The following is a 14,597-nucleotide window of genomic DNA, read 5'->3' as shown; positions in this document are numbered from 1 at the left end:
AAGGTGATAAAATAATCCAGTTTGGGACTTGTTCCTCTCTAGGAATGAGCTAACCTTTGTTACTTGCAATGCTGATGCCCAGTTCATTTTGGGCAAAATACAGTTAGAGTATGTTTTTATATAGTAAGTTTGAAACATAACTATTGTAAAAATTCAAATGTTGTAAGATTATTCTGTAAGTAGTTTGAAGTAATTTAAATGACGTTCCTCCAATGAATTATTTCTTTTATTCCCTTGGAAGTGGTGTTTGGTAATTAAGTTTATATGCCTTGTGCTCTGGTGATGCCAACACCTGTCTTTGAATGAACAGTGTTTAAACAGGAGCAATAGCCAGTTGAAAGGGCACCAAGAGCTCTTTAAAGCCTAATTAGGAACTGAAAGGGAGATGAAGCAAGTAGGACAAGAGATGAGAAAGTGGTTTAGATGATATTCCCAAAGCAAAGTTCCTCATTAGAACAATAAACAGATGATCAAAGTATGCCAAGTTGTCATTTTATCTCTCCGTTTCCCAGCAGTTGTGACTATCAGTTTGTACCCAAATAATATTTGGTTATCAAGGCTTTCTCTACATGTTTACGCATTTGAAATCTTACCCTTTTCCTTGCTCTTTCCTGAATGATAGGTATCATAGTCTGTGGGATTTTGTTGTTGTTGTTGTTTAGAAAGTTACAGCAGAATATTTATTTTCCAGCAAGATTTGTCCTCAGTCATTGAACACATGTTTTCATTTTACTTGAAGTACTAAAATTATAGTTTTCAATAGCTATGGCACTTGTATGCATATGACCATTTTTCTTGAAATAATCATATGGTCTGTTTTATAAATGAACATCTTAAAGATACATCACACAGAACCATCTGGGATATATTATATAATTAAAAACTATATGACTGCTACTAGCTTTTTTGTAGGTTAGAAGTACGTCAGATTTTATTACTTTTGTTTACAAACATGGTTTTAGTTTGTGTACATACACACAAACATTTTTGATTATCCAAACCCTTCATTTGTAATGCAGAGATAAAATGACTATGCATGAATATACTGAATTGGCTTTGAATTCAAATCCTTAAGACAAAAACTTACCACATTGTAAGTTTCTCTTAAACACATTAATCTACAAAATATTACCTCAAGATGTAAATATTCTTAATTGTGGTAATTGATAAAGGAAAGTTGGCTGAAGTGTAAAGCAGTCAAAAATTCTTCTGCTTACAGTGATTATCAAGAGCTCAAAAATTTAACAGTTGACTGATGTTTTAACTTGTAACATTTATACTGGCTCACTAGCTTGCCTTTTCTAATCAGCTATATTTTACACACTAATTTTATATTTTTTAAAATACTTCAATTCTATGCTATTATCCAAGTTATTATCAAGGTCTGAGGAAATTTGGGGCGGAGAAAATGTTTGCTTTTTCCAGGGATCCACCCCCACAATTCTTAGCACAGCCTCCGACATTTCATTATGCTTACTTCTAAGGCCCACTAAACTGAGTGAGTCTGAATAAACATCCATAGAATCGCACTGAAAATATAATAAATTTATCAGATTGTACAATTGTATATGTTGAGTTATGAATTATGTGTGTCATCATAGTGTGAAACATATTTAGATTTGATAGGCATACAAGCACTGCATATATTTCAATTTCCCCCTAAAAATTTTCCACCCACCCACAGCTTCACTACATGCTTACCTGGGAGTAAGTTACTGAACTCAGAGGAGAATCCTTCCCAGTAGACGTGTATAGGATTGGACTGTAAATCAATTAAATTTGCCCATCAGTTTTGTGAGTTTCTAATTTTATTTTGTAGGCTAGCTCAAAATTCTGTATGCAACATCAGCAGCCCCGTAGGTCAGTTTTAATAGGTCTTCCTTTCCAGCTAACTGCTGTCTCATAATTGTAGTATATTTCTTACTTTGTTCAAACGTTGCAACACACATTAAGCAGTCTGGAAAAAGAACATAAGCAGCCTGATCCATAAACTATTTAGTCCCATTGAAATCTGCTTAAATCCAAGTGCTCTGATTTTTGTATCACAGACACAGGAGGACTAGAATGGGTAATTAGACAAACAAGGCTTAAGAAGCTACATAAATCCTTGGCTGCATTCCTAAAGGTTGAGTTGTGAAAGAAAGGCAGTTCAAACAGTAGTTTTTGGATATGCCTTGGTTTACACAATTCCGTTCTCCACATTCCCATGGTAGACGAGGCTTGGCATGTAAAGTGGCAGAGAGGAGCTACCAAAAGAAAGGAAAATTAAACACAGAGGAATGTGTTTTCTCTCCCTTCCACACATAGGATTAGGGCAAGGGGTCAGATTTAAAGAGGCCAATAGATAAATATATTGGGGTGAGATATTGGGGTTAGCTGGGACTCAGAAGGTTCAGCAAGCTTTCAGCTAAACAGGGATTTTTCAGTTGTCAGTTCTTCATTGGCCATCCATCTGCCAAAGTGCTTGGGATGCAACTACGGAATCTGGCAAATTTTTGTAGAACTGTTGTCCAGTTCTGTTTGTCTGACAGTGCTGATGAGTCTGGCTGTTATACTTTTAAATAAAAAACGCTATTTTGTGTTCCTGATACTAATATAACTGCTTTCAAAAGGCAGCAGTATTTTTATACATATTTGTGATTTGATGACTTGCAACTTCAAATGATGACTTGCACTTGTGAAATGGTCATCGCAGACAAATCACCATACCAGACATAACCACGAATACAATACTTCTCAAAGGAGGCAGTTCACTCATTTGAGCCACAGGTTTTTGAGCAAACAGTGGTATGTGCATATGTGAATTATCCATAACTTGCTATTTAAATATAGAAAGTGATAGATGCAGACAAGTCTTAAAATAGAGCCTGGATTCATTAAAAAGCAAGAGTGCAAAAGAATTATCTCACTGTTGGGAAGCAACCAAGAAATGTTTTTGAACCACATCTATTATCCATTTTAATCGTTTTGGATTCTTTTCAAATATAGACTGGTTCCCTTGCAGCATCTTCTGCCAGGAAAGTGGGAAATGTTCCAGAGAAATGTTCACTTAATAATGCTGTACTGTGGGTCCCAGATGGAGGCCTGTTTCCCTTAGATCTCAATTACAACCTGCTCCTGCTTTTGCTACAGACCAACAGTGAGAGCTTGAAAAGTTGGTGTACTATAAACTCCTCAGTATTTATATTTTGCTGCAACTTCTCTTTCCTTTCTTACTGAAGTGCTGCCAGAATTAATCAGCAAAATCATTCTGATGGTTGCAATATTCTCCTGGGACTGTGATTGCTTAATGAATTAGACTATATGTAAGCAAATGCTCACAAATCAGAAATGATGTTGTTTGAGACTGACTTCATTATATAACATAGTCGTTGTTAGAAAAAGGAGAATTGTCAACCAGTGGTTCAACCCATGTTTTCCTGTGTAATGGCGAACTGACTGAAAAACAGCACAGGGGGCGCTGGCACAGGTGGTGTTGTCAGTTGTTGTCCTGGCTATCAGAGCCTATTCCAATTAAACCACACAGAAATACACCGGGCAAACACTTGAAATAACTTACATGTAGTTTTCATGCTAGCATGGGTTACAAAGTACCATGTAAAGCTTGTGCTACACACAGTGGGAGATCCCTGTAGTGAATATTCTCAGGTGATCTGACCACCCAGTAGAAATATCTCCAGTGGCTCCACATGGTAGGTGTAGCCTAAGAATCAAGTCATTAGTCCACATCAGTCCATTTGGTGCAAAGGATATGTACTTTAGTGAGACAGTATTCCTATATTCTGGTGCTCTTTCAACATTTTTTTGTATAATGATTCGTAAGGTATTAAGAATCTGGGATTCTGTTACAGCAAACTGCTCACTAATTCATGAAGTTTGTGACCCACTGGGTGTTATCCTCATGTTCCATGAAGATGAGAGTTACACAGCATCAGTGCCTGATGTATTACAGTCCAGTATTTAATGACTGGGTGGAGGAGTTAGGTTAGACAAGATTTGACTATACTTTTCACATTTTTAAAGAATTTGGCATATTACACTTTTAAGCCAGCATGAATTTTGAGCATTGTAAAAATGCCTTTACAAGGTATACATAGACTTGCTGAATCATCTAGCTATGCTTTAGCTGAACCAGATAAACAGCTTGTTCAAGGTACCACAGCTGCTTTTCTCTGTTCCTCTTTATGTAAATAGGCTGTTATTGTGCTAGTCAGATACTATGTCAAAGGGGGAAGGAGTTGCTATATGTGGTTTCCGATTCGCATCCTCTCTTCTAGCACTAGTACTGGTATTAATGTGATGTTTGAAGTTCTGTAATGTCCCCCCTCAAAAAAACCCACCTCTCTTTATTCTAGGATGCAAATCCTTTTGATGCTGCTGCAGGGTATCGTAACCTTACACATGAAGAGGTCTTACAAGAATTAGTGAAACATAAAGAACAACTGAAGAAGAAGGACACCCATATTCGTGAACTTGAGGACTATATTGACAATCTTCTTGTGCGAGTAATGGAAGAAACTCCTAGTATTCTCCGAGTGCCATATGAACCTTCTCGGCGAGCTGGCAAATTTTCAAAAAGCTAAGCCAGTGCCAACACCCGATGGTATTTCTTCAATAAGGTGGACTGCTTATTTCAGTGTTTTGATATCTTCGCTTCCCTTTTTAACTCTTTACACCCTGAGAGAGTTTTACTCCAAATACTGATTAGTATTGTCAAAACTGGCAACCCACACACGAGCTGCATAACGCTTTTTGGAAAAGTAAGATTTAAATTCCATTTGCTATGAAACATTCCTCTTAACATTTACATGCAGGCGTCTTTTGTTTTGTTTTTAAATTTTGTAGTAACTTGTATACCACTATGAGCTACACAGTCCCAGACACATACTTGAATATTTATTTTGCACTTCAATCAGTCTCTTTGATGTTACAGCATGCTGTCTATGTGTATGCGCACAAGCGGGATGTGTTTTGCAGCTCTAAACGAAGGAAAATCTGAAGATGTGAGATTTTATTGTTAGCATTTTATGACTAGGAATCACCAGTAGAGGATTATCAGTGAGGAAGTGTCATGTGTTTTTACATAAGGATGCTGACAGCAATGGTTCCTGAACGGAATGTATTTGAAGCATTTGTGCCCAATAAGAGTCAGGGGCTTTTGAAATGGCAAGTAGCAATTTATTAAAATTGGTATGGATACTAAATATGAGGACATGGCATGCAAATATGCATTAAGTAAAGAAAGCATAGGAAAGTGATGAATGAATACCTCTTTTTCTGAAAGTTTATATGAATTATGGGAGATAATGCTGATGGACACGTCAGCATTTACATATTTCCTTGGCTTTTGCCAAATTTGGGAAATGGAAATTGTGTGCTCGCTTGTGTTTCCCAATCTAGGAGAGTGCTTTTTAAAATGGGGAGTTGTTGTTCTTTTCTTAAGTACTATATTCTTTGTCCAAATCAAATACTGACCTTCACTTATGAGTGACAGATGTATTTGGTTAAGCATGTCTCTTGACTAGGTGACATTTGTGTATAGTGTGCCTGTTGCAAAGTAGCAAAATGCAATTCTAATGGGAAGCACTGCCGTGAAGAGAAAGATAGTTTGCTATACAAGTAATAAAAACTTTGCATTGTTTTAATTTGCTTTATACAAAACCTTAAACAGAATGTTTGCTAACATGAAGTGAAATATAGGTTTAAACATAAGGTACATGAAGTGTTAAGAAGGTTTCTTTTTCTTTTGAGATTTTCATTTTTCTTGCTTGTAATCTACATTTCTCAAATATAGACCTAAAGAGGGTTTCCACCTCCTTTTAGACTGATAAAGAATACTAATTGAAATAGCTCTATTTTTTTGTTGTTACCAGGTCAAGAACCTTTCCTTAATCAAAACATTCTTTTAACTAAAATAATAGGGCAGAGCTGTCATCAGAATATGATGGAAAGGGGAGTGTTTCTATTATTGAATATCCTCAGCCACATTAAGCAGAATATTGTGCCATGGACAAATTCATTTCCACTTTCCTATAGCAATTTTGTCATTCCTAATACATGAGTAACTCTAAATGTTGGTACTGTGTCTTAGAAGAACATGAAGATCTTTTTCTGTAAGTCTGTGAACTTTCACTTTAGATGAATACCAAAGGATACATATTCTAAGCTATTTTTGTGTTTTAAGGTTAACTACTGTGTTTGAAACAGATGCTTTACCATCATCATTTATACCAGAATGTATTTTAAAATTCCATTGCTCACTTAAAGCTTGCAGATCCAAAGTACCATACTTAATGACTACCATCCATGATACTGGAAATTACAGGGCCGCTGGTGTTTAACTTGAACTTCCATTATATGCAAGTTCATTATGTGTCTTCAATGAGCATTCCTCAGCTACAACAGAAGAGTATAAGCCACAGAATTCTGAACTCATGTTAATTATTAACTCTTTTATTTTCAATCACCTTTCGAATTACTTCTGTTAGCATCTTAATGTGAAAGATCAAACTGTTTGACTATAGAGCTTTTCTCATACACAGAACTTTAGTTAACATTTTGTGAAGGGTTGTTGTGTGCTTTCAATCTGATCTATAAGTGAATTCAAGCACCTTTGTATTTCCAATATTTAAGTGCAAATATCAGAAACAATGGCAAATACATTCATAAAATTATTATTGTTAAGACTGAAAAATACAGTGTTTATAAGCAACAAAACCTCTTCATAATTTGTGACAAAAAGTGGCTACTGGAAATATAACTTTGAATACTGATCCATATTCTCTGAGCAATTCTGAGCTACACTATAGGGTAGGCACAGGACTGTCCTGTACAAATATATGCTTCTAGGAGCAATGACCAAGGTTCAGCTATAAGCAGAAATTAGGAGAGGCTTCTTAAGAAAGGAGGGTGGTTGTTCCTGTACCACCTCGGCAATTCGCAAGGCAACTCTGGCCTGAGAATAACTTTGGTGAGAGCACACTCCAGTATTTGTATGTCTTCTATTTAAACTATATACAATATTCATTTTATAATAAAACACTGCCCCCCAATATTTTTTTATTTACCTGTAGCATTAAGCAATTTCTGCTGAGTTGTTTTAGGAGCTTCAAAACCCATCCTTTCATGCCACGTGCAGTTCATCACCAAGATGGACAGTATTGGGAATGCCCGCATTTTACCCATCCTTCTATTCTCTGTCTTGTGAAAAATTAGCATGAAGGGCTTTTTGGCAATCGTACTTTATTCCTTTTCAAGTTGCACCACCTAAGAGCAGAATGGCTAGCATTTCTTGTAAAGTATATGAAGGCCATTCTTAGGGTTGTAGCTATCAAGTGAAAAGTTACTACCAGAAAGAATGTTTAGTGTTATATTACTTTTCACTGCTGTATTTTAAATGTTTATGTTGAACTTGATTGCCACTTTCCAATGAATGTAGACTTATTCATAGATTATGCTTAGCTACATCTATTGTTGTTTGCTGTAAATCAAGGGCTAGTTGTAATGTTCCAGCTGTTAAAACCTTGCCTTGTATTTGAGCGCTTTATGAATGGGGTCATATCCTCAATTAAGCATTTTAACGAACCGTTATTCCCACCTCCCACCCCAAGCTCTTCACTCAATTAAAAAGGAAACGTATGTCTTAAAATATATTTACTGCTGCAATGGAACATTATTTACAGCTATATATTTTTAAAAAATGTAACTTAGGCTAAGGGTTTCCCCACAAGCTGAGCTCTGTGTGTCCTTAAAAGCTGTAGAAGTGGAAGAATTGAAAATGTATGTATTTTAAAATATGTTTGTTGTGTGTCAAAATTCTTTGCTCCCAAGCAACTAATGAAGGATTACAGCACTGATAGATGAACAAGTCTGTTGTGGGTTCTGTTAAAATATTTTTCTCCCAGGCGTTCTAAGGGCTGAGCAGGAGAAGCAGGTTATGCAGCAGTATGACTTGCATTCTGACATCCCCATTTATGCGTGTCCAAATTGACTCTAAATCTAGGTACCATTACCAGCAGTATTATGCAACAGTTACAGGACTTTAACAGATTGACTTCTTTGGTGAAGATTCTCAGATTGATATCTATCAACTAAGGTACCTCTGCCAGCAGCATTGTTGGCCATCAGTTAGTCCTGTAGAATATAGGCCTCTTCAGTTGTTACCTGCTATCGGGAGCTCGGCTGTGACATCTGCAGCAGAGAACCTTCTTTATTCATGGCGGCTCCTCGTGTGACTTTACAAACTGCTCTTCCAGTGCTTACAGTACAGATAAATTTGTGTGCAGCAATGGGGTGGGACCACATGCACATCCCACAACCCATTTGTATATGTCCCTTTTCACATGAGTAATGTCTGAAGAGCATTTCTATGTTCCGGGAATCTGCAGCAAATACAGCACATTCTGTTCTGAATTGGTTGCAAATGTATTTAGTACAACAAGATGCTGTACTAGAGACTTAAACAACTATACAAAAGATAGGTGCATGTCTTGGATAAAAGAGGGTTCCTTTGTTTTTGTGCAATGACTAATCATTTGTACGAATTTTCCCTTTCCAAAATTAAAAGTCACATCTTATGTGATACCTGTGTATATAGAATGATGAAATGCATGAACTATTATTTTGACTGCTTTTGTAAACTTGAACATGTTTTATTTGATCAAAATTGTAATCTTAATTTTAGAGATTCACTCCAGTTATTGTTGCATGTCAGACATCAATAAAATGCTACTGTGCACTCCATAGCCACAGCCATATGTCTGGTCATTCTAAAACATTCAGTGCAGCAAGGATTTAAAATCCACTTCAAGGTTTGTAATATTCATACTGTGAAAAATTAACTAACACAAGTTTGATTATCAGTGATGCAAATGGGTGGCATAAATTGTCTGGGAATTTTGAGAGTAGTATTTGTACTTAGCTTCTCAATCATAAACCTGAAAAATGGATAAAAGCAGCAATTTTGTAAGAAAATAAAAAGAGTAGTCATGAAGTAAGCAAGTCATTTCAGTTCATTTTAAGCAGTAGGTCTTCTGTTGCTCCTTGCAGTGTGTGTTTCAGTTGCATTAATAATGTGATGGATGTAGTAAGTTCAACTGTAGCCTACACCAGCCCTGCATTTTCTGATGTCATGATTTCCAACACAAGATATTCGCTGTGGTCTAAACCATTGAGCCTCTTGGGCTTGCCAATCAGAAGATCAGCAGTTCAAATCCCCACATCAGGGTGAGCTCCCGTTGTTCTGTCCCAGCTCCTGCTAACCTAGCAGTTTGAAAGCATAGCAGTGCAAGTAGATAAATAGGTACCGCTGTGGAGGAAACGCCATTTCCACATGCTCTGGTTTCCGTCACAGTGTCCCATTGTGCCAGAAGCAGATTAGTCATGCTGGCCACATGACCTGGAAAGCTGTCTGTGGACAAATGCCAGCTCTCCCAGACTAAAAACAAGATGAGCGCTGCAACCCCATAGTCACCTTTGACTGGACTTAACTGTCCAGGGGTCCTTTACCTTTTTACCTTTATATTCCTGGAGAGTTGCCCATGTTAGTGTCCTCCAGCAAAGGAAAAGTCTTATGGCATCTTAAAGGCTAACACATTTATTTATTACATATGTTTTCATTCGCAGTCAGGGTGAAGGAATTGTAAACCAGGAAGTCAGAAAGGAAACTAAGTGCAGAAAAGTACAGATTGTGTCAACGCAGACTGTTTTTCTGAATTATCTGGGCTGTAGAATTATCAACCCAGGTAGGAGATATGGGTTGCTGTCCCCAACATCCCCTCACACCCACCCCACCTTGACATTCTTATGCAAAGGGAGCTATCTTCCCACATTCACTTGAACATGGGCAGAATAATAATAGTAGAACCTTTTGTGATCAGGAGCCTTGATAAAGCAGGTTCCCAATCACTTGGAGGCTTCTTGCATTCAAGCAAACATGCATAGGAGCCTCCTTCAGACTTAATCTGTTTAACACAGGAAGGTTTGGTCCACAAGGTGGTATCCAGTGCTCTCATTCTGCCCAGAATTCTGCTAATGGAATAGAATTTTCCCCACCTCTGATCACTAAGTGCCCTCAAAATCAGCTTTAGGGGTGGGCTGGGGCACCTTCTGGAGAAGATTTTGGGAGGGGGGAATGGGAATGTAGTTACACCTATGGCTGATCTTAAAGCCCAGGAAGACTTGTACATTTGCAAGCATTCCTTTAGAAAACCTGGTTCGAAACAGGATAGTAACCTGTGCTTTAAATTGTGCTTGGAAATGCACCTGCTTCCCATGTAGCCAGTGTAGATAACCATCAGCAGGATTGTACCCAACAACTCATCCTCCATGCCTAAATCCTGCCTGGAAATTTCAGTTGAAAAAGTGTTTGAAGACAAGAAATGTTTTTGCTCATTCATTATTAAATTGATGCCCCACCTTTCTTTCCAAAGGAGCTCTGGACAGCAAAAACAAAAATGATAAAATAAATCATCTAAGAAATAAAACCACAATAAAAACAACTACAAATAGAATGAATGCCCATGTTCCCATTGAATGTTAAGGTAATTCAGGGATTAGCGTAAGTGCACTGGCTCACGGGAAGAGGGTTGCTGCTGGGTGACTCCTCCCCAGTCCTCCTATTTTGTAGCTCAGTGCAGATTGTGTTGCAGATTGTGGTTAAGGAGACAGCTTAACCGCATCCCCCGTTCGGACAACACCCTGAAACAAATCTTAAATATAGTTCAGCTCAGTTGTGGGGTGGGAGGAAGAGATCCGTGTGGAGCTCTGATTTCCAGTGCAAGACAATGACAAATGTTAGGAAGTTTAGCAGATGGGTTAGTAACTAAGGGGTTGTCTGTAAGACATATGTCAGGGGCAAATGTATTGCTTCAGCCTGCTGTCGCCTCCATTTTCTAGGTCTCTAGGACACTTTTATAAATCTTTAGGGATTAAACTAACCAATATCAGCAGGGAACGTCTTAAGAAATCTGGTGTCACAGGACTGTGGCAGACCAGATTGCTTCTATTGTTGCCCTGCGTAGGTGCCTGTCGCTTGGTGCCAATAGCTTTAACAAGGAAAAACACTGCAATGTGTCATGTCACCTCCTCCTCTAAATGATTCATGCAGGCCTTGTTAAGGTGATGTGGGCCTCATTCTCAGATATCTGCGGTTTCCATTAGGAATTCCTTGAAAATTGACTCCCCAGGACACCTTTAGAGGTAACTTCAAAGGGTCTCATTAATGAATATCATGCCATTTATACAAGAGAGCGAACAATAGCATTAGAAAAACCTGTGTTCTCCTTGCTCTTTGGTTAAGTCAATGTATTAGCTCCATAGCAAGATAGAAAAGACAAAGCAGAAATCTGCTTTAACCAGATGTGGAGCTGATCAGTTATCAGTCCTGCTATTCTGTGGTGGTGAGATTTTACCATTAAAATAGCACAATTAACAAGCAGCTAGTTATTAAAATTCACCTAGAGAGCATATTTTGTGTGTGAGAGAGAGAGAGAGAAAGAGTGTGCATGCCTGAATACTTTCAAAATAGTTTGTGAACACGATCATGCATAATTTCATTCCTAATTCTTCCAAAATACAATTTGTTAGAAACTTTTTTGCTCCAACAAGGAGTACATAAAGTGATGAACAGGTATATCAACAAGCAGGAAAAGCCTTTGCAAATCTTTTCTTTAAAACCCTTCACATTAGAAGAACATATTTCTTACGCATAGTTTGGAAAACAAGGATGGCCCTTCCAGATCAGACCAAAGGTCCAGCTAGTTTAGTATTCTGTTTCCTGTAGGTAGGGTTGCCATATTTTGAACAGCAAAAAAGAGGGCACATTTGCCAACGTCTACTTTTAAGTATGGATCGCTATGCCAACTCTACCCATGAAAAAGAGGGTGTCTATCCTGGAAAAAGAGGACATATAGCAACTCTACACAGTGTCTAAAAGGGGCGGTCCATAAGTGAAGCATGAAGATAGCCCTTTCCTGCTGCTGCTGCTCCCCAGAAGCCAAGTTGAGGGAGAAATAACCCATTTTCCTTAGGCTGCTTCCCCTATTTAAATTGCCCATGTTGTATATGTCATTAATATGCCACAGTTAATAGTGCCTAGAGCAATGGCAGCCATGATGTAAACTGAAAAATGAATGGGAAAATACCCAAACCAGTGCTCTAATTAATATGCCCCATGGCTGATATTTTACGGAAAATTAAGGACATTGTGAGAGCTTATCACAGATCTCCCATGGCTCATGTAGCTTGGATCTTGGATTTGTTTTGCCAGCCAAACGTTTCACTGTATTTCAGATCTAATGTTACCAACAAACTAATGCCACTTTGCCAGAGCTTCTCCATGCAAGGAATGGGGCAGGCTCCTGTCCAGGAAAGGGCTAAGTCTTAAAACATGACATTAAAGAAAGGCTGCTCATTGTTCCTTGTAACATTTGGTTCTGCCCAGTCTCAGAGCCTCTGTTAGGCACCTGGTGCAACTAGGCTGAAAGAAAACTGCAAACTTGGAGCTATCCCAAAACCTAGGGTTAATTAGAATGTCTCACCCTTCTTGATGGTTTTATCTACGTTATTACATAAAAACCTCAACCATAAGCAATAGAATGCTTATTTTATATATCCAGACACACACATGCATAATATATTACGTCAGCTTCCAAGTTTTGGAGGCGTCAAAAAGTATTTCAGTTTCAGTTAGATATGAATTTTAGGACTACAGTTTGATAAATTTTAATCTATCGGGATTATTAGTGTGGTAGACAGAAGGATGGTTTTCATGAAGACAGAAGTACAGTACCGACTGTGTTGAGACATGTTTTTCTACATTGATAAACAAAACTACTGAACATCACGTTCAACCAAATAAAAAAAGCTATCTGTTCTGCTGAAGAATTCATACAATGCTCAGGGCAAGTTACAGCTGGCTTAAAGAGCAAAATCTTTTCTAGTTAAATGACTTATAAAACCATTACATCAATGAAGCTTTTCAGCAAATTTATTCAATTAAAGGGGATTTGTGCCATTTCAACAGTTACTGGATTATAACACACAAATTCTTGCAATTTCAAAATTTTAGAGAATCCAAGGCATGGTTTTAAACACACATACACTGCTTTCAGCTAGTAGTGTGGTGGAAGATAGAACAGAAGAAGCAGGAGTCCAGCTAAAATGGCCAGTGCTTAGATCATTTTTATTAGGTGATATCCTGTGCAACAGCAACACCAAAAGTACAAGAATGCAAGTTGAAAAGAGAGTGATTGTACCAATAGATGTGACCACTCCTACAGAGTCCCAAACAATTTTATCAACAAGAAACAATCAAAAGAGTCGTCCTGGCTCCATCCCATATTAGCTACATACTGAAGGCCCCAATCAACAGATGACCACTATGGTTATGCCATGCCAGTGTTGCCTAATTGTACCTTCCACCCATAAGAAGCAAGCACACTACCAAGAAAAGGTCTACAGTTCTGCCTCCACTACAGATTGCTAGGAGCTGTGGTCAGTAGGAACTAAGCCAGTGCGGTATAGTTCTTAAAAGTGTCTCCAGCCAGCCATGAAGCTCACTCAGTGACCTTGGACCAGCTATCATTTCTCAGTTACCTACGTCACAGGCTTCCCATAGGATAAGACGTGTCATGGGAGAACAGCTAATGCCACTTTAAACTCCTTGGAGAAAAGGCGAGATAGAAATGTAATTCACTAAGAACACCATGGCTAGGAGAGCAGCAACTACATTTACAAGCACCACAATGACCCCAGATAGCATTAAAATCCTTCAGCAACACAAATACAAAGCAACACAAAGTCATCCTTTTGCCAGTAAAAACACTAAGGTCATATAGAGAGGGACTGCAATTCCAATCACGCAGTTCACAAGAGGCACGCTTGGAGAACCCAAGGACTCTCCAGCAAAGAATTTCACATTTTGCCTTGGGATGAGAAGCTTTACTGTAGGATGCTATGTGAGAATAACCAATTCGTCTTTTTAGTGAGGAAGAGAGAAGTGTGAAATATACAATGGAAAATGAAAGGTGCAACAAGAAGATCAAGGAAGATCCCTCCTGGAGCTGAAGTAGGAAAGAGAGTCAAGACCCATGCTAGGAAGAGAAAAGAAAATTCAGGCTCCACAAGGTAAATTTAACATGTGGAGGTATTTTTAACAGGTTGCATCCCTCTCTAATAATGATAGTTATTTTTCTTTCTTAAATTTATACTGATATGGAAAGTAGGTCCCTGTGCAATCTGCTTCTTCTCATTGAACATAGTTAACAAAGGTGCAGGACTCCCATCAACTTAAAGGTTTGATGTTATAATGGCATCGCTAAAACATGATAACCTTATTATTCCACTCTTATGCAGGCATTAGAAATGTATGTCCTGGGCAATTTTGGAGGAAGGTGAGTGCTATAAACTTAATAAATAATAATATCAACCCTATGTTTGTCCACCCAATGAAATGCAAAAAGGTTACACATTAGGTAAAGGGACCCCTGTCCATTAGGTCCAGTCGTGATCTTGCTTTACTGGCAGAGGGAGCCGGCATACAGCTTCCGGGTATGTGGCCAGCATGACTAAGCCGCTTCTGGCGAACCAGAGCAGCA

General features: G+C 38.2%; 1 protein-coding gene across 1 annotated transcript in view; it reads left to right on the top strand.

Annotated features, from left to right (window-relative positions):
* The window catches only part of RAB11FIP2 (RAB11 family interacting protein 2), a 32,782-nt gene extending 24,040 nt beyond the window's left edge, over positions 1-8,742 (top strand). Inside the window, exon 5 of the mRNA XM_081191156.1 lies at positions 4,356-8,742. Within this exon, the coding sequence (XP_081047282.1) occupies positions 4,356-4,583 (228 nt within the window). The 3' untranslated portion in view covers positions 4,584-8,742. The remainder of the gene's footprint in view (positions 1-4,355) is intronic.
* The last annotated feature ends 5,855 nt before the right edge of the window (positions 8,743-14,597 follow it).

Source organism: Podarcis bocagei (assembly GCF_964188305.1).
Source record: "Podarcis bocagei genome assembly, chromosome: 4".
NCBI lineage: Eukaryota > Metazoa > Chordata > Lepidosauria > Squamata > Lacertidae > Podarcis > Podarcis bocagei.
The sequence above is the reverse complement of the archived record's forward strand: the minus strand, read 5'-3'. Positions and strand labels throughout refer to the sequence as shown.